Source organism: Giraffa tippelskirchi, chromosome 4 (assembly GCF_054371585.1).
Source record: "Giraffa tippelskirchi isolate mGirTip1 chromosome 4, T2T-mGirTip1v1.2.pri, whole genome shotgun sequence".
Lineage (NCBI taxonomy): Eukaryota > Metazoa > Chordata > Mammalia > Artiodactyla > Giraffidae > Giraffa > Giraffa tippelskirchi.
In genome coordinates, this window is record NC_137278.1 from 161,771,538 (window position 1) to 161,798,321 (window position 26,784).

The window sequence follows — 26,784 nt, forward strand, 5'->3', positions numbered from 1 at the left end:
TGAACTATGGGGTATTCCTCATGGTCAAGGTAGAGGTAAATGCATAGAGAAGTATCTGAAGTTCACACATGGGGCTGATTACAGCCAGACACTGTTAGTCTTCCTGGAGAGCAGTCATTGATAAGAAGCAGCTGAGCAATTCATCAGCTAAAGGTACATTAATATTTTTGAAATGTAGGCAGAAAGATGATGCATTCACTTATCATCCACTATTGGAACAGATAGAAAGCATTGCATTTGGAAATTAATGTCCAGAAACTGATATACAGACTTTTTTCAGCTTAAATGATGAATGTTCTCTAATTGCTTATGTGTAGTAAATGATAGTAATAAACACTATGTTCCAGGTACCATTAATTCTATTAACAAACCTATGAGGGAGGGCCAATTATAATCACAGTTTTACAGATGAGAAAACTGAGGCACAGAGAGGTTAAGTAATTTGCCCAAGGTGACACAGCTTGTAAGTGGCAGAGCTGGGTTTCAGACCAGACATTTTGTGCCCATCTTTCTTAATCATCACACTGTGCTACCACTCAAATCAACTTTCTGGTGGTAGAAATTCATTTAATCTTAACCACAGCTCTATAAGATAGGTGTTATATTCATTCATGCCAGAAATGCATGGATACCACTGGGGTTGCACATTATAAAGAGTCTTATGATCTGAATAACCCTTACATATCAATATAAATGGCAGTAAATGGCATTTATGCTCACCCTAGCAGAGTGGACTCATTAAGTGATTATGAGAATTAATGTAATAAAAATAGCTGGCATATGTGTCAAGTTCTGTTCTAAATGATCTATGCTGTTGTTGTTTAGTTGCTAAGTTGTGTCCAACTCTCTGTGACCCCATAGACTGCAGCATACCAGGCTCCCCTGTCCATGGGATACTCCAGGCAAGAATACTGGAATAGGTTGCCATGCCCTCTTCCAGGGGATCTTCCCGACCCATAGATCAAACCCATGTCTCTTACATCTCTTGCATTGGCGAGCGGGTTCTTTTACCACTAGTGCCACCTAGGAAGAAAGCTCAGAGAGGTTAACTAGGCCAAAGTCACACAGCTAAGTAAATAGAAGAGTAAAACTTCAAACTAAGGAAAGCTGATGCATAGATTGGATGGATATTGAAGAGATGCATCCCGAATGTCACCCAAGTTTTTTTCCTGAGCAACCAAAGGAACAAAATTGTCATTACTTGGAATGTGAACAGCTTCAGGAATTAACTTTTTTTTTAGAGGAACTCAGTTTGGATATGTTAGGTTTGAGATGCCAATCATGTGTCCACAAAGATGTCAAATAAATCTAGATATGAAAATTGAAATCTGTTAGCATATGCATGGTGTCTAAAGCCCAGAGATGAGTGAGGTCACCTAGAAAGTACAGGCAGAAAACAAAAGAGATCTATAAACTGAGCTCTGGGCATCCCAGTGTTTACAGGTTGAGGAAGTAAGAAATTGGCTTAAGAGACAAAACAGAAGGAGTGTTCAGGGGATTAGGAGGACCACAAAGTGAGTGTGGTATCCATGAAGGAATCAAAGTCGTCAAGGAAGAAAGAATAATCAGTAGTTCAAGTGCTGCTGACAGGTCAACTAGATGAGGACTGGAAAGAGTCTTTGGGTTGAACCATGTGGACTCATGGTTGACTCATTGTAAAAGACCTTGATGCTGGGAAATACTGAAGGCAGGAGGAGAAGGGGATGACAGAGGATGAGATGGTTGGATGGTATCACTGACGCAATGGACATGAGTTTGAGCAAGCTCCAGGAGTTGGTGATGGACAGGGAAGCCTGGCATGCTGCAGTCCATGGGGTTACAAAGAGTCGCACATGACTGAGCGACTGAACTGAATTGAACCATGTGGAGGGCATTGACAGCCCAAGAAGAGCAATTTTGGTGGACAGGTTGGGGGATATACCTGTTTGGAGTGTGTCCAAGAGAGAATGGGACAAAGGCAAGTGAGACAATGACTTCTGAGTTTTTTTATAAAAGCAAGGTGAGAAATAGGCAGGTAGCTGAAAGAGAAAATGTTTTTATTTTAAATGTTGATGTGGGACAAATAAGGGCATATTTGTAGACAGTAGGAATGTTCTAGTAGAGAGGAGAAAATAATTGATGAAATATGTGGATAGGGATTTCCTTGAGTACATGAGGGGCAATGAGATCTAGTGCCAGGGAAAGAGGTTGGCCTTAGCTAGAAGCTTGGAAGACAATCATAGAAGAAAATGTAGAACACATCAGCATACATGCAGGTAGGTTACAAAAGTACATTGGGAGGTTGATGATGTTCTCTTCTGATTATTTCCATATTCTTGTATATTTATTAAGCTACCATTCTGACCTCACAAATTAAAATTGAAACTTCCTTTCCTGTTTTACCACTGCACTTCACCTTGATTTCAAGAAAACCTACATCATCCAGCAATTACAACTGTGTATGTGTCTTTCTTCCTCTAAGAGCTGAAGGAGATCAAAAACCATGTCACTTTCTTTATTCTTCCATAACACTCAGTACAGTGCCTGACACACAGTAGGCACTCAGTAAATATTTGACGAACTGAATTAAATCCAGTACATTTGCTCTCTCTCAGTTCAGTTCAGTTGCTCAGTCGTGTCCGACACTTTGCAACCCCATGGACTGCAGCACGCCAGGCTTCCCTGTCCATGTTCTCTCTACAGGTGCTTTAACCTCATTTGCTTGAGTCGGAAGAATCTACTAAGATGATCTCTGCTATGAATTGGTGGGCAAATTATTTGTGCTTCTATGTAGTCTGTTAGACATTGTATTAGCTGTTAGTGAATATGATACTCTTGAAAACATATAAGCTTTGCTTATTTTTACAAAGACTTGGACCTTAATCGGGCATTTTCAGAAGGGTTATAATATGTGTGATGATGCAAACATCTCCTTTTATTATTGACAAATAGTGTTCAGTTTACCCAATCATTTTTTTTTTTTTAAAGAAGAGAGTAAATTCACTGTAATGGACTACCATAATCTGAATTTATGGGACTCAATGAGAAATCATGCCCTCTGTTTAAAAAGTGCCAGAGAATCACCTTTAGAACCACTTAAGAAAGAATGGATACACAACCAACTTGTTTGTGCTGTGATAGAAAATGTACCTCCTTACCTAGTGTTTTATTAAGACTTAGAAAAAGAAGAAAAAAGAATCTGAAAATAAATTGATTTTTTACTGTATATCTTTTAGCAGTCTTCAAGTGATATTAAAATTAAACTCAAACATAATAGTCAGCTGGGTCATGCCATGTGGATGAAGTTTATAGATACTCTTTCAGCAGGATATTCAGATATTCAGTACGGCATATTGTTGAGGATACAAACTCTGGACTTGAACTTGCATCCTACCTCAGAGGACTTAGTTTTTTTGTCTATAAATGGACAAGGTAACACTATCTACCTTGTGTAGTTGTTATGAGATTAAAATAAATTAATGTCTATAAGGGTGCAACACAATATCCAGAATATCAGTAAATTTTAACCACTATAATTTATTTTAGTAGTAGTGATGATGATGATGCTAAAACATGCCGGATGCATCCTACTCTGGGTTTTCCTTTTTCTTTCTTGGTACACTTTTTCTTCTTGCCTAGTATATTTTGTAATATACTTAATATACTTTCTTCCCTGCCCATTTGTCCACTGTAGGAAAATTGATGGGACCAATGAGGAAGAAGTTAACATTGAGCTGAATGAAGAAGGGAGGCCAGTGCAGACGTCCAGGCAGAGGCGCCCACTCTGTGACTGCCACTGCTGTGGGGTCCCCAAGCGCTACATCATTGCTATCATGAGTGGGCTGGGGTTCTGCATTTCCTTTGGGATTCGGTGCAATCTTGGAGTTGCTATTGTGGAAATGGTCAATAACAGCACTGTATATGTTGATGGAAAACCGGAAATCCAGGTCAGTGTCTGTCTATGTCTATGTCAGTGTTTTTTGGCAACAGCTGTACTAATGTTTTAAATTCTTAAAGTAAAGCACATAGGGGACTTCCCTGGTGGTCCAGTGGTTAAGACTCTGCACTTCCACTGCAGGAGATGAGGGTTTGATCTCTGGTCGGGGATCTAAGATCCCCCATGCCACATGGTGCAGCCTAAATAAATAAGTAAATAAAATAAAACTTTAAAAAACACATAGGATCACAAAGGAAACCAATTATTTTAAATACAGATAACAAACTATTTAAGAATTGAATTTGTGATATAGAAACATATGGCTTTCTTTATGAACACATAAGATGACAAAATCTAGCAATAGGTCTAATAATTTCTGTAATTTTGGTGCTTGAAGAGTGAACAATAGTTTGAGATAATGGCAACAGCCATCATGAGATATGAACATATTTACAATTTCCTCTAGTAATAGAATCACAGGTCCTGGTAATATGACTGGGGTTTGTTGCCTGCATTCATAATTATAGGAAATGCTGCTTTATTAGTTAGTAGCAATAAAGATGCTGATTTTTCCCCATTCAAGTTCATAGATCCACAAGATTCCATCCACAGACTCCAGTTAAGAATCCTGGTAAAATGATAGAATGAGGTAAGCATCAAAAGAAGGAGGCAACAGGTAAAGTGGGGTTAGGTCGTGGAGAGCCCAGCAAGTCTAAGGGGAGTCAGGCGTGGGCTTTAAGCAGAGAAATGGTACCATCAGATCCATACTCCAGGATGATCACTGTCCAGCCAGTCATCTCCCAGTGGATCAGGACTGGAGTGAATAGAAGCAGAAGGCCCCATTCAAAGACTCTTGTAGTCATAAGCAAGCCTATAGTGATGTCACTTCAACAGTGCTATTTTCATGAATCACTGAAAAGATGAAATCTGGTTTGTTTCTTAAATGGTAAGCCTTGAGAAGTATTGAGATTATGGGAGAATAAAACAAAAACATATGCCCAGTGGATACCCAATATATCTGTTTCATTGTGTTGAATGCACACACTGTAGTGACTCATGTGGAAATCCATCTGTTTGCAGAGACTTCTAGCACTGTGTACATGACCTTCCCAAAGTACCTACTATCCCTTCTCCCTGAGCCCTGGCAACCATAAGTTTGTTTTCTAAGTCTGTGAGTCTCTTTCTGTTTTGTAAGAAAGTTCATTTGTATCTTTTTTTTTTTTTAGATTCCATGTATAAGGGATATCATATATTTCTCCTTCTCTGTCTGGTCCGATTTACTTCACTCAGTATGACACTCTCTTGGTCCATCCCTGTTGCTGCACGTAGCATTATTTCATTCTTTTTAATGGCTGAGTAATATTCCATCATGTATCTGTACCACATCTTCTTCATCCATTTCTCTGTTGATGGACATTTAGGTTGCTTCCATGTCTTGGCTGGGGCTTCCGTGGTGGCTCAGTTGGTAAAGAATCTGCCTGCAGTGTGGGAGACCTGGGTTAAATCCCTGGGTTGTGAAGGTCCCCTGCAGGAGGGCATGGTAACCCACTCCAGTATTCTTGCCTGGAGAATCCCCATTGACAAAGGAGCCTGGTGGGCTATAGTCCATGGGGTTGCGAAGAGTCGGACATGACTGAGTGACTAAGCATACACCCATACATGTCTTGGCTATTGTAAACTGCTGCCATGAACATTGGGGTGTATGTATCCTTCCAGATCACGATTTTCTCCCCATGTATGCCCAGGAGTAGGATTGCAGAGTCATAAGGTAGCTCTATGTTTAGTTTGGTAAGGAACCTCCATATTGTTCTCCATAATGGCTGTACCAATTTACATTCCCACCAACAGTGCAGGAGGGTTCCTTTCTTGCAGAGAGACTTCTAATAGTTCTCCAGTCCCTGCCCATGTTTGGGAAAACATTTAGATCAGAGTTTCCCAAACTGGTATCTGGACACCACTGTTCTGTGCTTTGAAAAAGGCGTCATATGAACTAGGAACCTTTACTGTGCTGCGTCCTGTGAGAATCTCCAAGAGGGGGCCATAGTGTGCAATATTTCCTGGGCTTAACTGCAGAATGCTTTCCTTCATGCTGTGTCTATCAGCATTACCTGGAACACTTTCTGCTAAACATTGGTTAGCGAAAATTTGATTTCAGTTCATTAAAAAGAAGTCTTTAGTTGGCCTGAAGATTCCACCGCCCTTTTTCTTTTTTAACTAAGAGATTATTCTCCCAGACGAAAAGGGTACCATGGAGATTCTTCTAACCATTCTCTTTTTTATGCCACAGTTGAATCTGTTTTTAAAAGGATATCCTGGTTGTTTATTTTGGGGGAGAGGGGCAGGGAGGGCACTAGAGGTGTGAGAGGGATGTCATACATTTTTAAAATAAAGAATGATGGACATTAATGAGGTTTCAGATGTGTATCGCATGCTTTCTGGCAGGCTTTTGTGAGGAAAGGCAGCTAATTAAACTTGTCTGCTAAGGCCTGGATCAAAATGAGATGCTGGTTTGCATTTGTTTGTTGCATGAAAAGATAGGCCTAGGTCAACAGAATTTGCTTTGAGGCAAATGGAAAAGGCATTTTGATAAACTTAAGGAACAATGCTGTGTGTGCTCTCTAGTTTCTGTGGTTTTGCCCTCTGGAGTCTTAGAGAAACTGATTAAGATCTAAAATATGCCTTACATTATTTTCTCTGGCCTCATAAGTAAGAGTTTAGTAGCATTTCAGAAGTTCCAATTTATAGCAGGCCATTTCTCTCTTATCCAAACAGAACAAAGCTTAGATATCATCTGAGCATGTTCAACCCAATGACAAAGATTTCACTAATTGTATTAAGAAAGCCTCTCAATGGCTGGTAATTTTGTTTGGTTGGCTTTATGGGAGAAAAACTAGATATTTTGCACTGAGATATTTTTAAATCTTCATTTTCAATAGAGGGAGAAAGTAAGTAGTATGAATAGGTGTGTGTGCTCAGTTGCTCAGTCATGTCTGACTATTTGAAGCCCCATGTACCCTATAGCCTGCCAGGCTCCTCTGTCCATGGAATTTTCCAGGCAAGAATATTGGAGTGGGTTCCATTTCCTACTCCAGGTGTAAATAGGTAGGCCTTGCAAATAACTGGCTTATATTCTGCTAGTAGTATAAACGGTAGCTTCAGTTGATGTGTGAATCATAATCATATTTTAGTTTAATAATTATGAGTTTTAAGATATGTGAATCACTTAGAACAGTGTCCGGCATGTGGTAAACAATAAATGACTGAAGTTTGAGAAACTTGGAGATTAGTTCTCATTACCCTCAGGAAAACTCCAAACTCCTTCTCATGAATCATGAGCCCTGTAGGGTTAAGAAGAATCGGGCTTTGGAATCTGCCGGACCTGGTTTCAAACTTGACTCTGTTGTTTATTAGCTCTGGGACCTTGAGCAAGTTGCCCTTCTGTCCTGGTCTGGGATTTATGGTTGCAAAGAATAGATATGGGAAACCAGCTCAAGTTAAAAAGGAAATGACTGTAGGGCTATAGGGGATCTCAGGAAAGTGAAGGGTGGAAAGCTATCTGCTGTGTACGCTTAGGCAGTCTGTGCCCCAGACGACGGAGCCAGCCGGAGGTGGGACTGAGATCTAGGCTTTACCGCACTGTGGAGAGGAGGAGTCAGGAGGGGCAGAGTGGAGCCGGGCCTCATGGGAACTAGGGAATCCTCTTACTAGCAAGTAAGAGTAAACCTTACTCTCCAACTTGCTGGCCTTTCAGGGTCTTGCATCTGCTTCTCTCTGAGGTGGCTCCATTCTCCCAGGTCTCTCCATGGACTGCTATTTTTGTTTTTTCTTTTCCATGGTATCTCACTGCTCTCAAAGCCAAAGTTCCTCAAGCCGTTGCCTTGCTGGGGAGCTGACTTACCTGGCCCTGACTCCAATGGAACTTGTTTCAAGTGTGCCATATTGTCTAACTAGAATCTCTGGGTTCAGATTAGAGAGAGAGAGAAAGAGAAAGAAGAGAGAAAGACAGACAGGTAGGCTGAGTCGAGCCTATATGTTGGCTCCCTCTATTCAGGTGTCCATCCATAGTCACAGGGGAGAGGCCCTTGGCACTGAGGGGAGGAGGAGAATCCTCTTAGAAGGAAATGTGAGCAGGGAGGTAGGAACTGGCATTTCTAGAAATTCATTTCTAGAAGTTCATTTCTAGAATACTAAGTCTCATTGCTCTATTGTGAAATAGGAATAAAAGGCCTGATTTGCAGATCAAATGAGATAATCTGGTACCAATATATTAAACACCTCTATTACTTTCCTAAGGCTGCTGTAACAAATGACCATGAACATGTGGCTTAAAAAGAATGGGAACTTAGTCTCTCATAGTCAGGGCCAGAAATCAACTCGACTTTGGAGGGAGCCACACTCCCTCCAAAGGCTCCAGGGGAGAATCCGCCTTTGCCTTTTCCAGCTTTGGCGGCTCCAAGCGTTCCTTGGCTTGTAGCAGCATCACTCTAGTCTCTGCCTCCATCTTCACATGGCCTTCTTTCCTCTTATGTCTCAAGTCTCCCCCTGCTTTTCTCTTACAAGGACACTTATCATCAGATTTAGGGCCCAGTTAGATAATCCAGAAAAACTCACCTCGAGATCCTTGACTTTATCACATCAGCAAAACCCTTTTCTCAAATAAGACAGTATCTATAGATTCTGGGGGTTTGGTGCATGTATCTTTGGGGACCATTTTTTCAGCTTAATACAGTCTCTGACATAGCACCTGGCTTATTATAAGAATTCAGTCATAGGACCATTATGATTCTCATGGACTCAATGATAGTGAAAGTCAGTTCTTGGCAGGCACAAGTACTTTTCTTCAGGTAACTTTGTCCAAATGGAAAGAAGCACCATTCTGTCAGAGGGAAAGATATGAGCAAGGGACCATGTGACTGACAGTTAGTTGTTGAATGAAGTGGATCCCTCTGTCTTGGATCCTTGGTTTCTTGGGGGCATTCTGTGACTCAAGGCAAGGAAGTCTAGTCTCTACTTCTTAGTGAGAAAGTCAAGTTGCCACAGCAATAGAAAGAATATAGTTTTTTGGTAACAGGTCTTGGTCTTGGCTTTCTTTACAACTGGTTCTATGACTTGGGGCAAGTAAATTAATCTCAATTTCCTCTTCTATAGAAAATGACATAATTAACTCTAGGTATTGTAAAGAGGAAATACATGGAAAGTGACTTAAAATCATGTCCTTCTTCGGCTCAGTGCGTCCATCTCTCTTTGAGTAAAAGTCAAGGTCCTTATGGTGACTTAGAAGGCCCTTTATCACTTGAATCTCTCCTATTTTAATGCCTGTTATTCTCTTCCTCATCTATCACCCTCCAACTCCTCTGACATCTGGCTATTCCTCTAACACACAAGACACATCCTTATCTCAGGGCTTTGCACTTGCTATTTCTTTGTCTAGAAAGCAATTTCTTCCAATAAGGAAAAGCATCACTTGCTCCCTTTCTTCCTTTAGGAATTTACTCAGAAATCATTTCTTCAGTGAAAGCTTCCCTGACCACTCTATGTAAAATATCTCCCTACTTCACTCCTCCTACCCAACATTTTCTGTCCCCTTCTCTGTTCATATTTCTTTCTTCCTCACTGATTACCATCTAACACAGTATACACCTGTACACTTCCTGCCATCCCCACTGACATCTTTGTGAAAACAGCAATTACTGTTGTTGTTCACTGCTATATGCCCAATATCTAGTACAATGTGTGGCACATAGTAGCATAAAATAAAAATTTGGTGAACTGATATGAATGAATGATGGCTAGTTTCATTTTACTCTTGAGCTTCAACTTCCTGGTCTGCAAAATGGGAATTACAGTGCAGAGCACAGGCCAATATTACCTGCACTGTGATCTCCTAGAAGGCAAAGGCAATACTTGAGTTTATATTTATTCTATCACCTGACCTGGCACACAGGAAGCACAAGGTGCATATTGAATAAATGAGCAAATAAGTACATGATAATTTGCGATAGGAAAACAAAATGTGATGAAAATTCATAAAAGGTACTATGTTGATAATTAAGAACTCTTACTCCATAATAGGAACATCTTGGATTTTGATACCAATGCTTTACAAAGCCATTCATTCATTTGGCAAATCTTTACTTGCATCTTCTATGTTGTAGACACTTGTTTTAGGTACAGAGGGTTATAAAGTCAAAAGGACATGGCTGCCACTTTAGAGTCACCTGCCACCTCCTGTGGGAAATGGACACGTGACAGGCTAGTTTGAGAACAGAGTGGGTGCCATGACTGCAAGAACAGAGGTCTGTGGACCAAGGCCTAGGAAAAATGACCACTTCAATTCAGGGCGGTTGAGGAGCTTCCTCAGAGGAGGGAGATTTGTAAGGAATCTGAAAAGGGTGAGTTACTTTGCTGGGAAAGAAAGTGAGGAAAGGCTTCAATGGTCTGAGAGTTGTGTAAGGGTGTTTTGTTGCCATTGTCCTCATCATAATGACAACAATAGCTGCTAACATTTACTGAGTCTACACTGTGCTCCAGGCGTTATCCTAATGTGTTAAATGCAAAGTCTCTTAAGGAGAGGAATAACCTACTAGAAATATTCATGGCATTTATCCCCAGATATCCTGTGGGTAGGTAGGTTTTATTATCTTCGTAAAGAAATGAGAGGCATGACTGTCATTCCCATAGTGCTCTGACTACACTGGTACCTAAATAACCCAGTAAACCTAGAATTTATCTTTTGTTTTCTTTACAAGTTGTTTTATTTTTTTCTTAGCCTTCATCATTTTTTTTTTGAACTTATGCGTAGTCTCTCCTTTCTCTCACTAGGAGTTGAGCTCGATGACAACAAGGACTTTGCTGTGTCGCTGCTGTCATTGAGGCCCCCCTTCAATTTTTGCTGAATATCCCTTCACTGTTCACCTGAAACTATCACAGCATTGTTATTCTGCTATACCCCAATAAAAACTAAAAAATTAAAAATATATTTGCTGAATTTAAAGGAGGGAAAGAAAGACTTCGTAGTTTTATTATATAGGATCATCAGTGAATGATGACAGGCAAGTGTTTTCTTACAAACCAAGTGTATCTGATTTCTCATTTCCAGACAGCACAATTTAACTGGGATCCAGAGACGGTGGGCCTTATCCATGGATCTTTTTTCTGGGGTTATATTGTGACACAAATTCCAGGTGGTTTCATTTCAAATAAATTTGCTGCAAACAGGTAAGATAAATTGATTTAACATGAGTGCTACACAGATCATAATGTGGCTTTGTATGCTTTTATCAATTCTGCACAATTGGCTCTCAATTTAGGGGTGCAGAATGAAAGAAGTCATTCCTAAAGATATGATTCACAGACATTGATCTTATATGATCCTGTTCTTAAGAATCTCTTTTTGTTTACTTTTGTGTTTAATCTAATCTATCTTGCAATTCTTTAACTGATTATGTAGTTAAAAAAAAATCAACTGCATCTGGGTCAGGAGAAACAGTTTCTGGACCCTAAGTAACTCACTTGGTAACCTCTACTGAGTTCCTCTTTTTCCCTGGACCTCCATTTCCTCATCTGTGAAATAAAACATGGATTAGACTGTGTTTGAGTTCCCTTTGACCAATGACATTCTGTGATGCTGTTTACTATGTTAATATTGTCCTGTACTATACTGGTTTTGTCATGTGAGTAGGAGGGGCTTGTCTCTAGACTGTAAGATGTCTTTCACACCCTTGAGATTCTATAGGAGGTGTTTGAGCAAATAAAAGTAGGTCCAGGAAAAAATGAGCTGCCTCAAGGAGTGGTAGTTCTCTGCTACTAAAGGTATTCAAGCAAAAGATGATGGCCACTTGGGAGATATGTAATATGTATATGTACTAGAAAAGGCGTGTACTAGGAGTGTACTAATTATTTCCAGGTCATTTCTAATTGTAATTGACTTAACATATGTGGATTTTGTAGAGTGTATATTTTATAAAGCAGTATTTTTCAAACTCTAAAACAGAACTCATTAGATGGTAATAAAATCAATAGTGATTTACCAATATCTCTTTTCTAAAAAGAGAGCGAAATAGAAGGAAAGACAATCAAATAGAATAGAAAATATCTTAGCTCATTGCACATTTTAGAATTGTATTTTGGAAGTTGTTTTGGTTACATTTGTGTGTATGAGTGTGTGTTGGGTTGCAATATAAAATTTTATTTTGTTTTATGGATAAAGGAAAAAAAGTCTGAAAGTCATATTCATATGTAAAGTCATTTCTATGAGCATGACTCATATTTTACTTATATTCTTATCTAATTTGTGGCCTTTATTTATTGTCACTTGCCTGTTGTATTCTTCTTAAAAAGTGATAAAATACTGGTTTCTATGGTCTTTGAAGTCACTATTCACACTTCTGCCCTAAAAAGAAATAACATATACTAAGATTTCCCAGAATATAAAAGATCTGAAGCATCATTAGCATGTGTGAGAAAGAAATAAATGATGCCTTCTCTCTTTTCCTGGGACACTCCTAACCAGGCAAAAAGGAGACACACAGTACTTGGCAGAAAGCTGGGGGGCTGAGACAGATACCCAGCCTGTCCTGTGCTCAGCTGGTCCCAGGACAGGGCACAGCATGCTTCTCAGATAGTTGGTATCCCCATCTGCTAACATGAGGGCAGAACTGGGAAGCAGGAGATACAACCCAAATGTGCAGAAGTCATGAGGTAGTAGTCAGAATGGATCATTTGGGTAGAATCTAGAAGAATGGTGGGTCTCCAGTAAGTTTACCTCATGCAGGTCAGTCTCCAGCTTTTGGATCTTATCTAGGCGGGACACCCCTGTACTGCCCCAAACCTTCTCATGATTGGCCCAAGGACTGGAGCTTGGGAATCAAAGCAGCCCAACAGCCTAGCATGGCACACACCAGACCCTAACACATCTATTTCTCTATTAATTTATACAGTGATCTTCCATGAACTGATAGATTTTTTCCTGATGTTTAACTAATGTGCCACATCCATGGTGGGCCTGCCCAGTAACACAGTGTTTTGGTCCCTCAGGGTCTTTGGAGCTGCCATCTTCTTAACATCGACCTTGAACATGTTCATTCCATCTGCAGCCAGAGTGCATTACGGCTGTGTCATGTGTGTCAGGATTTTGCAAGGTTTAGTGGAGGTAAGAGACTCTTTTCTTAACAAATTTTGATATTGTTGGCGACAACATGATCCTTTAGAAATTTTAATTTTTGAAGAAAACCTCCTTTATCAGTTTTCCTGTCTCCCACCTTGTCTGGCTGTCTGAACTTTCTGGTTATGCTTATACTTATGAATACTTTAATTAAAATTCCATGTGTGATTCCAAATTTATACACAATGAAGGATCATTTCACAGAGTGCAGAATTTCAGATGAGCCAGGAGTGATCTTAGAGGTAATTTAATCCAACCACTTCCGCTTAATAAATTTTGAAACTGAAGCCCAAAGCCTTCAGTTCACATAACCAGGGCTCTTTCCACTAAAACAATTTAAATGGATTTATTAATAAATCTGTAAGTTTTCAGGGGTGTAGTCTTATACAGAGATTTAACTTGATGAAGTTGGTAGCATAATATAGAACCAGAAGGTAAATATTTCGTACTCTGCTGGCCATACTGTGGTCTGTTGCAACTTCTCAACTCTGGCATTGTTTACAAAAGCAGCCAGAGATATATGTAAATGTGTGGGCATGGCTACTTTCCAGTAAAACTTTTTGGACACTGATATTTTTTATTTCATATGATTTTTATATGCCAGGAAATGCAATTCTTTAAAAAATTTTTTTCTTGGTCACTTAAAAATTTAAAAACCATTCTTTGCTTGAGGACTGGACAAAAACAGATGGTGGGCCACATCAGGCCATAATTTGCTACCACTTGATGTAGAGAAGTGTTTCCCAAACTCAGTCATTCACCTCTAACCGTTGTCACTTTTGTCATATTCACACTATGATTCATACTGTTACTTCCCTATAGTTTTTCCCTGGTCAATTTACTTAAAAACAAAACAAAGTAAAAGAACCTCATCATAAGCAACAATATTTTTGATATCATGAGTTTAATGTGCTAGTTATACTTTTCTAAAGCATGTTAGAATGTATATGTAACAATGATAATAAAAAATGTAGGTTGTTTTAGTACTTTAAATCCAATTCTTATCCCACTGGAAGGACATACACCACACTTTGGAAAATACTAACACAGTAGATAAAACATGATATTAGCAGCCCTGAAGACTAGAATCTAGTCACTTAATGGCTGTCAGCCTCAGGTTCCATATCTTTAAATGAGAGGATGGATCAGCTGATTGTGGAAATCCATTTCCACACTGATATTAAATAATAATATGAAATATGAAGACTCCCTTCTCTATTCCCCACTTTGCTTACCTTTGAACTAGTATTTGAATTTTAGCATCTGTGCTGTGAGTCAAAATAGCTGACACATGTTATTTAGTTTCTGTAAGTTGGGCTTTTATATTGTAGTGTTAAAGAGGCAAAGTCCAAGTTTTAAACGCAAAAAGAAACTGGAGTCAAATCAAATCATCCATTTTCAAATGTTTTGCCAGGGTGTGACATACCCAGCATGTCACGGGATGTGGAGTAAGTGGGCACCACCTTTGGAGAGAAGCAGACTGGCCACAACCTCCTTTTGTGGTGAGTGTATTGGAATAATAGCAAGTTTCATATAGGAATGCTTTTGGCTTTAGATGAAGACCAAGCTAAATTGAATTAATTTTTTCACATAACTAAAGTCCAAAGGTGAATGGTTGGTTGCTAGTGTTGATTCTGCTGGCCTGTAATCTATCCAGGGCATGTGCATGTTCTGACTTTCTACTCCACCATCCTTAGGGTGATAACCTTTTGCATTCATGCATATTCCTCATGTTCACAAAATGGCTACCACAATTGCAGGCATTAAGTCCACATTAAAGGCAGAAAGAAGAGGGGATGGGTGTCCTAACCACCTCTATTCCTTTCATCAGGAAAGAAAAAGCTTTCCCAATCCCCCTAGCAGGCTTCCATTTTTATTTGCTTGGTTCTAACTGTGTCATAAGCTTTACTAACTGCAGAGAAAGCTGAGAAAGCCAGTGCCTAGCTTTTCTAACATCTTTAATAGAGAAAAGTAAGAAAAAAGTCATTGGAAGTCGTTGTAGGATTAGCCTACAAATGCTTCCCAAAGTTGAAACTAGAAGATATAGAATAGTCAAGGCCCCAGTCCTCTTCTTTTTACAAATGGAGAAATTAAAACTAAAATTTAAAATCTCATTTCATTGAACTAAAACAGAAGTCCAGTGACTTGCTCAAGATCACAGAGCTGCCAAAGAATGAAGCAGGAGCTAGAACATTGGATTTTTGATTCGGAGCTTTCCTCACCACACACTATGTACACACTGTCATCAGTTCAGTTCAGTTCAGTTCAGTCGCCCACTCATGTCCTACTCTTTGCAACCCCATGGACTGCAGCATACCAGGCCTCCCTGTCCATGTCCATCCATCATCAACATTCGGAGCCTACTCAAACTCATGTCCATCACATCGGTGATGCCATCCAACCATCTCATCCTCCGTCGTCCCTTTCTCCTCCTGCCTTCAATCTTTCCCAGCATCAGGGTCTTTTCAAATGAGTCAGTTCTTTGCGTCAGGTTGCCAAAGTATTGGAGTTTCAGCTTCAGCATCAGTCCTTTCAATGAATATTCAGGACTGATTTCCTTTAGGATAGACTGGTTGGATCTCCTTGCAGTCTAAGGGACTCTCAAGAGTCTTCTCCAACACCACAGTTCAAAAGCATTGATGTTTCGGCACTCATCCTTCCTTATAGTCCAACTTTCACATCCATACACGACTACTGGGAAAACCATAGCTTTGACTAGACAGACCTTTGTTGGTAAAGTAACGTCTCTGCCTTTTAATATGCTGTCTAGGTTGGTCATAGGTTTTCTTCCAAGGAGCAAGCGTCTATTACTTTCATGGCTACAGTCACCGTCTGCAGTGATTTGTCATAGAGACCATTTAATCAACTTTTGCTATTATCTTCCAGAAAAAAAAAATGAAGAGGACATCATCCATTTTACCCAAAAGCAAATTAATAGCTCTTAAGTACTGATGTGACTTTAACTCCTGGGTCTCCAAATTTCACCGTGCTAAGTTTGCCTCATTTGAAGCCATTCCTTTGGGACTGGTCCCTCTATGAATCTCTGAGAGTAATCAGTGTTCAGAAGACTCTACTAGGTACCCATCAATATTTGAACAAGAACAGCATGTACTGCCACCAATATTTTCAAATATTTTTTTAATGAGGGAAGAGGCCCAAGAAGACAAAAGTGACTTAGGCCACAAAAGTTAACAATGGGCCCACACAAAATTAGGATCAGAATTTAGGTCTGCTTAGTTTTTCAAGCTAACATATCTTTCCTAATACAAGCTAACCTGTACATTATAGCTAAGGAGGAAGCTTTACTTCTCTGAATATATTTATTTATTTTTCCCTCTCCTTCTTTGGGGCTTCTCTGATAGCTCAGACATTAAAAAATCTGCCTGCAATGCAGGGACCTGGGTTCAATCCCTGGGTCAGGAAAATCCCCTGGAGAAGGAAATGGCAACCCACTCCAGTATTCTTGCCTAGAGAATTTCATGGACAGAGGAGTGTGGTGGGCTACGGTTCATGGGGTCACAAAGAGTTGAACACAATTGAGTGACTAACACTTTCACTTTCTCTTCTTTACCTGCACAAGTAGTAGTAGTGCTAGCAACAGCAGCAGCAGTAGTAGTAGCAGCAATAGTCATAATAAAGGATCCCAGGGAATTTGGTGTGAAACATTCACCCATGTGCCTATTTTGTGTCTCATTTGGAAATGCACGCATAGCTGAGATGCCTTTACATCTTTAGTCTCCCCCATCCTTAGGAACCATTTTTGTCCTCCTGCAGTTCAAGATCAACTCCACCTCCCCTACTGATCTTATACCAACTCTAGAAGAACGTAAGATTCTGCCCCAGCTGACCTTGACCTATTTTCTTCAGATGATTTACTTATAAGGCCTTTTATTTTGATTTGCCAGCAAACAAGAACAACTAGCAGCCACTCCCCATTCTTAGTGTTTTTATAGCCCTAAAATGGCTAATTTAAGAAATGATTTGACTCTCAAGGAAAGTTACCTGATCAAGGTTACAGGCTTTATTGCATTTCCCAGCTAAGGTGTGGCCTTGGTTTCAAAGAAGAGCACAGCAAAAATGTCATTAGAAGTAAACCCAGGCTTAGGAATAAAGTATTCTTACACTTAAACAGGTTGGAAGAGTCTTTGGAAAACATCTAGTCACATTCATTGTTTTATTTTTTTAATTAATTTTAATTTTTTAAGAAATAAAATTGGCTTTATTCAAAGACATAGCTTTTTGGTTTTGTTTTCCCCTAGTTTTATTGAGATGGAAGAGACATACAGCACTGTTTACATTTCAGGTGTTCAATGTAATGATTTGACTTACATACATCATGAAATATTTGTCACAATAGGTTTAGTGAATGTCATCATCTCACATGGATACAACATCAAAGAAATAGGCAAAAAATCTTTTTTCCTTGTGATGAGAACTCTTAGGATTTACTGTCTTACCAACTTTCATTTACAACATACATCAGTGTTAGTTATCTTTATTATGTTGTATGACACACCCCTAGTACTTACTTATACCTGGCAATTTGTACTTTTTGATTGCCTTCATATGATTTCCCCTCTACCCACCCCTGCCTCTGATAGCCGCAAATCTGAATTCTTTTTCTTTTCTTAAATTTATTAACTTTATTTATTTATTTTTTAAAATTTTGATGTAAATTTATTTTTTTTAATTAGTTTATTTATCTATTTTTTAACTTTACAATATTGTATTTGTTTTGCCATACATTGACACGAATCCACCATGGGTGTACATGATTTCCCCTTCCAGAACCTCTCTCCCACCTGCCTCCCCATCCCATCCCTCCAGGTCATCCCGGTGCACCAGCCCCGAGCACCCTATATCATGCATCGAACCTGGACTGGCAATTCATTTCACATATGATAATTTACATACTTCAATGCCATTCTCCCATATCATCCGCCCTTGCCCTCTCCCATAGAGTCCATAATACTGTTCTATTTATCTGTGTCTCTTTTGATGTCTCGCATACAGGGTTATCTTTACCGATTGACTAAATACCATATATATGTGTTAGTATACTGTATTGGTGTTTTTCTTTCTGGCTTACTTTCACTCTGTATAATAGGCTCCAGTTTCATCCACCTCATTAGAACTGATTTGAATGTATTCTTTTTAATGGCTGAGTAATATTCCATTGTGTATATGTACCACAGCTCCACTGTTTTATAGTAGAGGAGACTGATGCTCAGGGAGGGGAAAGAAAGACATAAATTCTCATGGACAGTGAGGACAGAACTGGGGACTCTCTCATCCCCAGTGCAGCTATTCCTCTCTGTGTCATTCAATAAGCACCCTCCTCTTCCTCTGTGGTGACCACACAGAGGGATCAAGGTGCAGTTAGGACAATATGGGTGGAGAGCCCTACTGAGGTATGCTCAGGACCTATGGATGTGATAGGAGATCACATTCAGCCACATTTGGAAGGATGAGGAACATTTGTCTAAAAGACAGGACAGGACAATTTCAGGCTATAAAATTTCCTCAATGGAAGAATGCTTCTTGCTATGAGGAATTATTGGCTATTGTTGAATGGAAGAAGCAGGACTGAATTATTAAACAGTTAAGGTTAAAAGCTTTGGATTCCTGCAGACCTAGATTCTGGTCACTCACACCCATGCAACCTCAGGAAATTTACCTCCCATCCCAAGCATTCTTGTAAAATGGAGATGACACCAGTACCAATGTTACCAGGTTGAAAAGAAGGTTAAATAAAATCAGGGGTCCAGAGTACTTGGCACAATACTAGAAATCACACAGAAAGCATTCAATGCGTCTTATGTTAATAGATGGTTATCCCCTGACCCTCCCCATTTGCATCATCTAAACTGGAGCTCCCACCTCCCACTCCCAGGGTATTTGCTCCAGGAAAGGAGACCACCTTCTCTACACCCACAGAGGAATCAGATCTGTAGCTCATCTTTATAGATGATATGTCCTGGAACCTTTGCCTTATCGGTCTAAGGAAGTCTGAGGTTAAAAAAATTAAAAGTGCTCTATCATTCTGTACACAATAGCAGCATTAATAGTTGATGTTTGAAAGTGAAAGTGTTAGTCCCTCAATCGTGTCTGACTCTTTGCAACCCCATCGACTGTAGCCCACCAGGCTCCTCTATCCATGGAATTCTCCAGGCAAGAATACTGGAGTGGACTGCCATTCCTTTCTCCAGGGGATCTTCCTGACCCAGGGATCGAACCCAGGTCTCCCACACTGCAGGCTGATTCTTTACCATCTGAGTCACCAGGGAAGCCCAGTTGGTGTTTGAAAGTGAAAGTGTTAGTTTTTCAGTCGTGTCCAACTCTTTGTGACCCCATGGACTGTAACTCACCAGGCTCCTCTGTCTATGGGGTTCTCCAGGCAAGCATACAGGAGTGGTTGACATTTCCTTCTCCAAGGGATCTTCCTGATCCAGGGATCAAACCCAGGTCTCTTGCATTACAGGCAGATTCTTTTACTAGTAGCGCCACCTGGGAAGCTCTAAAAAGCAGCCCTCTTGGCTTGGTTCCATTGGCACTCGAACCCAGGACCTTCTGTGTGTAAAGCAGACGTGATAACCACTACGGTAGTTGGTGTTTATGTAACACTTAATTAGAGCACCTTCATATAATAACTTATTTGCTCCTCAAAACAACCTGGTAAGACAGAGATTTCACTTCCATCTGAAGAAAATGATTTGGAGGAATTGAGAGACTTCCTCAGGGGTCCTGATGTTCAGATCCGGGATTCCAAGTCAGGCCTTTCATAGCCAGCTGGGCCCAACTTGGAAAGATGGGATTTAATTTCTTTGTCTGGAAGCTCTCCAAGGTCCCGTTTCCTGAAGATTTTCCTTAGCACTGGGTTATGGGATACAGCATTTCCTTTTGCTGCTCACTTGAGCAGAAATTTTTTTTGCAAGAATTTTTCCCACTCATACCCAGAGGGAATTTCATATGGTAATTTTTTTGATTCAGTTAATATTTATTGGGAGTTTGCAGGGCTTGTGTCTCTCCACCAGATATCATAGAGCTGCAGGAGATAGTGGAGGTGAGGTCACTGCCTCTAGCCCTTGTTATCTTGTCTAGACAAGATAAACATCAACACACAGGTAAGTATTTACAAGGTTAGGTATTTCAAAGTAAGAAACTTAAAAATGTACCCATTTAGGAGGCGGATGAAGATAGTAGCTATCCTGGTCATCCTGCCATCCTGAAGTTTAACAGTTTTCTGGTATTAAAAAAAAATTGAGATGCTAAGAAGCATGATCCTTTCATAGTTTGAAGTTCCTCATTTAAAGACCTAGGTGAATTATATATCAATATAATTATATCTCAATAAAACTGGGAGAAAACAAATTTTTTTAAATAAAGACCTAGGTGATAATCCTTCTGAATTGTGAACCAACTCTGAGAGATAGATACATAAATGCCTTCACTTTCTTTCTTTTTAATGTTCTGGCTATTTATTTACTTATTGGCTGTACCCCGAGCATGTGGGATGTTAATTTCCTGACCCGGGATCGAACCCATGCCCCCTGCAATGGAAGCATGGAGTCTTAACCACCGGACCACCAGGGAAGTCCCTGTTCCTTCGCTTTCTGTCTTCAGCACCCAATATTGTGCCTGGTTGAATTTTTCAGAGTTCTGTCACATTTTTCTCATTCCATTTTCTTGTAATTCTAAATCGAGGTGCCTGAGCCATCTCTGTCTAATCCTTCCATGGAGTCTGGATGAAGTTAAAGGGTATCCTGAGAACTTTCTTTCCTGGAGGCCTGTTTTTAGGCACAGTGGGAGTTGGCCAGCTACTCTGCACAGAGGCATCCTAACTCCCATTCAGTGTGATTGGTCTTCAGGTTGACTGCTGAACTCTAAATGGGTTGGGTGGGCTTGCCTGATGACTGGTAAGTTTCCTTCAACTTTTCTTGTCCTAGGTTCCTATGCAGGAGCAGTGATTGCCATGCCACTGGCCGGGGTGTTGGTCCAGTACATTGGATGGGCCTCTGTCTTTTATATTTATGGTGAGTGATTTGATTTCATGAGTTCCCATGGGTAACTGGGCTTCCCAGGTGGCTCAGTGGTGAAGAATCTCCTGCCAATGCAGGAGATGCAGGAAATGCAGGTGTGATCCCTGGGTCGGGAAGATCCTCTGCAGAAGGGAATGGCAACCCACTTCAATATTCTTGCCTGGAGAATCCCATGGACAGAGGATCCTGGTGGGCTACAATCCATAGGGTCACAAAGAGTTGGACAGGACTGAAGTGACTGAACACACACACACACATAGGTAATTGATAGATATGGCATTTGACTATGTAATGGTGTTGGCTTAAGAGTTTACTGTATGAAAATAGGGATTACTAAGACAAATTGATCACATAAATGAAATACTTGTCTAACGATTCATTTAATGTGTATATAAAAGTTGAATTTCTTAATGAGCAGAACATAATCTTTCTTTGCTGCTGCTGCTGCTGCTGCTAAGTCGCTTCAGTCGTGTCCGACTCTGTGCGACCCTGTAGACAGCAGCCCACCAGGCTCCACCATCCCTGGGATTCTCCAGGCAAGAACACTGGAGTGGGTTGCCATTTTCTTCTCCGATGCATGAAAGTGAAAAGTGAAAGTGAAGTCGCTCAGTCGTGTCCGACTCTTAGCGACCCCATGGACTGCAGCCTACCAGGCTCCTCTGTCCATGGGATTTTCCAGGCAAGAGTACTGGAGTGAGGTGCCATTGCCTTCTCCCAATCTTTCTTTAAATACCAGTTAATAAAATAATGACAGGAAAAATCAACCAAATGCTTTCTCCTAGCTGAATATAATTCCTTTTGAGAATACTTTTAAAGTTGACAAATTGAGAGATGGAAGAAAATGATACGATATCATCAAGCCTTTTGTTTTTCAACTGCAGGTATTTTGGGGATTATTTGGTACATGTTTTGGCTGTTGCAGGCCTATGAGTGTCCAGCAGCTCACCCAACAATATCCCAGGAGGAGAGGACCTATATAGAGACAAGTATAGGAGAAGGAGCCAACTTGGTTAGTCTCAGTGTAAGTAGAGAGGGAGAGATGAAGACTTGCCTCTTTTTTATGAGTATTTCTTTCAGTGATTGTGTTAGCCTCATAAGAAAAACAATCTGTCAGTATATTCACTAAAAATCTCACGGTATTTTCACTTTCTAGAAATTTAATACACCATGGAAAAGATTTTTCACGTCATTGCCAGTGTATGCAATCATTGTGGCCAATTTTTGCAGAAGCTGGACATTTTATTTGCTGTTAATAAGTCAGCCTGCTTACTTTGAAGAGGTCTTTGGATTTGCAATAAGTAAGGTAAACATACAGATTCTTGAACTTTAAATCTCTTGCTTCTACTGCGAAAGTTTTTGCTTGATAAAATAATTACATTACTGATCAAAATTCATAACAGTTCTGTGACACCTAATACCCTGGAGGTCAGACAAGTTATGCATTATATGCACAATATACATAGCTATTTAATTTCTTCTTAGTAAGGATCAGAGCTGTATTAAGCTGCTTTTAAAGATTTATGTTTTCCCCAATCTCAAAGTGTTTCTGAAGCTGACTCAAGAACTGCATATTAGGCAAGGATCAAAAGATTTAAGGGTGCGAGGTTTTTTTTTTTTCCCTATAAATTATTCAGGGAGGAGCAGTAAGAACCTTAAAGCTCATTTTGCAGATCACAGTCACAGCACTAATGACCAGTACTTTATGGTTTAGAAAGAACCTTTTTCAACGTACCCAACCATTGCTATTAGGTTGCCTGTGTTTCAGGTAGGAAGAGTGTGGATGATAAAACATAAGCTGTCATCCTAAAAGTATTAAGTCTCCTTCCCACAGGATAAAGAACAGCGGCCTAGTAGAGGTAGATATCTGCATAGCTACAGGTACTGTCAGAAGTGACTACGGAAGAGCCAGCACAACCACTAGCGGCTGCTATCAGGGAGCACTCACTCTGTGCCAAGAGTCTAACTGCCATGTGCCAGGTAGTTAAACACCCACTGGGTACTGGAGCCTCTGTGAACAATTTTAAGAATAGACCTACCCATCTTAAGGAGCTTCCTATCTGATAGAGGAGACGAGTAGGTCTATTCTTAAAGTTGTTCACTCATTCGTTGTTTATTCATTACAAAATTCAGTCCTGTCTTGGTCTCATATAATTAGATGGTTAAATTTGGTGGTGAGGGTGAGGGGTTCAGTGGAGATGGTGAGGGTGTTAAAGAAGTACATCTCTCGGAAGTAGCTAAAAACAACTCACTGTTTTCATTCCAGGTGGGTCTCTTGTCAGCAGTCCCACACATGGTTATGACGATCATTGTGCCTATTGGAGGACAATTGGCTGATTATTTAAGAAGCAGAGAAATTTTGACCACAACTGCTGTCAGAAAAATCATGAACTGTGGAGGTACTGTGGATTTCATAGGTGGCTTAAGCAGCTTTTATAGAATGAGATGAAACTGAATTGCAAACCATATTTTTAAGGTTATATCCAAGCACTGAGAAGGATCTTAAAGGTCCCTAAGTCCATCCCCTAGTTGATACTTGAGTGTCCATCACATCCCTGCCTAGTGGTCATTCAGCCTATACTTGTGCAACCTGAGATAGGACAATTTGAGAATTCCTTGGTGCTCCAGTGGTTAGAACTCTGTGCTCTCACTGGCAAGGGCCTGGGTTTAATCCCTGGTTGGGGCACTAAGATGTGGGGCACTTTTTTGGTCATGTGGCCAAAAAAGAGATATTTTTTAAAAAGATATGACAGGGAAGCCTGATGTGCTGCTGTTCATGGGGTCTCAAAGAGTCAGACATGACTGAGTGTCTGAACAACAACATAGAAGATGGAAAGTGTGACTGAGGTAAAATAAATCGTAGTCTGGCTGAATTGGTTGCCTCAGGTTGTTTTAATATGAAATGAAAAAATTTCTCAGACCTTTCAATTCTAGTTCTGTTTCTCTTGTCAGCTTGGAATAGTTTCACTTCCTAGGATCTCTTGATATTTGCTGAGGCAGCTTTATCATGAGATGGGAGCTGTTTGCACCTTTGGCTTCTTGGCATCTTTGTTTTCTACGCCGCAGAGCTAACGCCTCTGTGACAGTCTGGGGTGGGAGAGGGCGTGCAGCGGAGTTTGTAGGAGAAACCTCCTATCTCACCCATAAAGTTTAAATTTTATCCTTCAGCTCCTGAAACATACAGTCCTAGCATTTTCACTGTAGATAGGAGTCACTTATGCTCTTAAATGATTTTTCTTTCTTTGAAAGTCTACTATTTGGCAAAAATCTTTTTTTTTCTTATCGATGAATCAATGTATCATTTATAGGTTTTCTTCGCACAATGTCTTTATTCTAATTCTTTTGGGGGAATTAACTTTCTGGTTCTGCTTTTTTGATAGTGTTAAGATAAGGGAAGTTTGAGCCATGTGCCTTGTTGTGTAAGACAGGCCAGTTCCAAAACACAAATAGTTAGTATACAATGGGGTGTGTGTGTGTGTGTGTGTGTGTGCTCAGTCATGTCCAACTCTTTGCCACTCCCTAGACTATAGCCTGCCAGGCTCCTCTGTCCATGGAATCTTCCAGGCAAGAATACTAGAGCGGGTTGCCATTTCCTTCTCCAGGGGATCTTCCTGACTCGAGGATTGAACCCACTTCTCCTGCATCAGCAGGGGAATTCTTTACCACTGAGCCACGTGGGAAGCCCTTATACCATTACTACTTGTTATTAATTTTGTTTCAACAATTTAAATTATATATAGGGAAAAATAACCTGCCAGTGCTGGAGATGCAAAAGACATGGGTTTGATCCCTGGGTCAGGAAGATCCCCCGGAAGAAGAAGTGGAACCCACTCCAGTATTCTTGCTGGGATAATCCCATGGACAAAGGAGCCTGGGTGTGGGGTGCTGTCCATGGGGTCACAAAGAGTCGGACATGACTGAAGCGACTGAGCATGGATGCACGGTTCATTACAGTTGCTCAGGTGTGTCTAACTCTGCGACCCCATGGACTGCAGCACTCCAGTCTTCCCTGTCCATCACCAACTCCCGGAGCTTGCTCAAACTCATTTCCATTGAGTCGGTGATGCCATCCAACCATCTCATCCTCTGTCGTCCCCTTCTCCGCCTGCCTTCAATCTTTCCTAGCGTCAGGGTCTTTTCTAAGGAGTCAGTTCTTCGCATCAGGTGGCCAGAGAATTGGAGCTTCAGCTTCAGCATCAGTCCTTCCAATGAATATTCAGGACTGATTTCCTTTAGGATTGACTGACTTGATCTCCTTGCTGTCCAAGGGACTCCAGCATCACAGTTCAAAAGCAACAGTTCTTTGGTACTTAGCTTTCTTTACGATCCAACTTTCACATCCATACATGACTACTGGAAAAATCATAGCTTAGGCTAGACAGTCCTTTGTCAGCAAAATAATGTCTCTGCTTTTTAATATGCTGTCTAAGTTTGTCATAGCTTTTCTTCCAAGGAGCAAGCATCTTTTAATTCCATGGCTGCAGTTACCATATGCAGTGATTTTGGAGCCTTAGGAAATAAAGTCTGTCACTGTTTCCATTATTTCCCCATCTATTTGCCATGAGGTTATGGGACATGGATGCACAGTAATGGTATAAAGTCCACAGTTTAAAAAAAATATTGATTAATCAAAATTTAAAACTTTTAAATACAGTTTTTGAAGCTTTCGTTCCATTTAGAATTGTTACAAAATAGTGGCTATATTCTTTGTGTTGTATAATACATCCTTGAGCCTGTCTTACACCCAGTAGTTTGTACCTCCCACTCCCCTCCCCCTTTACTACCCCTTCCTCTCTCCATCCTCCCACTGGCAAGCACTGATTTATTCTCTATATCAGTGAGTCTGTGAAGCTCACAGTTTAAAAAGCACCTCTGTGCCAATAATGTCACTGATTCTCTTTAGATGACCATCTAAAACAATCATTGATGCTTGCCCTATTTCTATAATAGTTTTGAAGAATGGATTCAGAAAGGTAAGCAACATATTAAGGTTTACAAAAAAGTTCCTTGGCTTGTATTTCAACTTAATCTTGATTTTCTTTTCTTTCCTTTGCATTAATTATCAAGTTCCCACTACATACTTGCCAGGCTCTGTACTATATCCATGGTACCTTCCCTGGATAATATCACAGTTTTGTTGGGGAAGGCAGAAACACAAATGAAAAACTACAGAGCAATGCTGAAAAGTTCTATGAAATGAGTAAAAAGGAGATGTCCGCTTCACTGGTGGTGAGTGGCAGGGTTGTCAGCTTCCTAAGTAAAGCAATATTTGAACTGGACTTTAAAGAATAGGAAGATTTCTCCAGAAAAGAGAAGTAAGTGATAGGAGAAGAGTACTGCAGGTGAAGGAACAGTCTGTGGAAATACAGTACGGGCACAAAACAGTGTTCTGATCAGGAAATGGTGGAGAGACGTGTGCAACAGTAGAGGGCTTTCCATGGGCTTCGGATGGTGAGCAAGGGGGTGACAGTGACAGAAAATGAAACTGGGACAGCAGGAGGAATTTATTATAGACACTGTACTTATATTATGGAACCACTGACAAGTGTTTTAAGTAAAGGAGCAACTGATCAGATTTGTAATTTAGAAAAATTATGATCCAGAGAATGGATCAGAGGAAAAAGAGATGGGAAGACCAATAAAGAGGTTTTTGAAGTTGTCTGGGTGAG

The 26,784-nt window shown here is 40.3% G+C and overlaps 1 protein-coding gene across 1 annotated transcript in view; it reads left to right on the forward strand.

Moving 5' to 3' along the window:
- SLC17A8 (solute carrier family 17 member 8) overlaps nucleotides 1–26,784 on the forward strand; it is a 47,842-nt gene that overhangs the window by 12,232 nt on the left and 8,826 nt on the right. Inside the window, exons 3-10 of the mRNA XM_081595411.1 lie at nucleotides 3,674–3,926; nucleotides 11,016–11,134; nucleotides 12,953–13,067; nucleotides 14,494–14,581; nucleotides 21,026–21,112; nucleotides 22,000–22,139; nucleotides 22,272–22,421; nucleotides 23,382–23,514. Coding sequence (XP_081451537.1) covers nucleotides 3,674–3,926; nucleotides 11,016–11,134; nucleotides 12,953–13,067; nucleotides 14,494–14,581; nucleotides 21,026–21,112; nucleotides 22,000–22,139; nucleotides 22,272–22,421; nucleotides 23,382–23,514 — 1,085 coding nt within the window. The remainder of the gene's footprint in view (nucleotides 1–3,673; nucleotides 3,927–11,015; nucleotides 11,135–12,952; nucleotides 13,068–14,493; nucleotides 14,582–21,025; nucleotides 21,113–21,999; nucleotides 22,140–22,271; nucleotides 22,422–23,381; nucleotides 23,515–26,784) is intronic.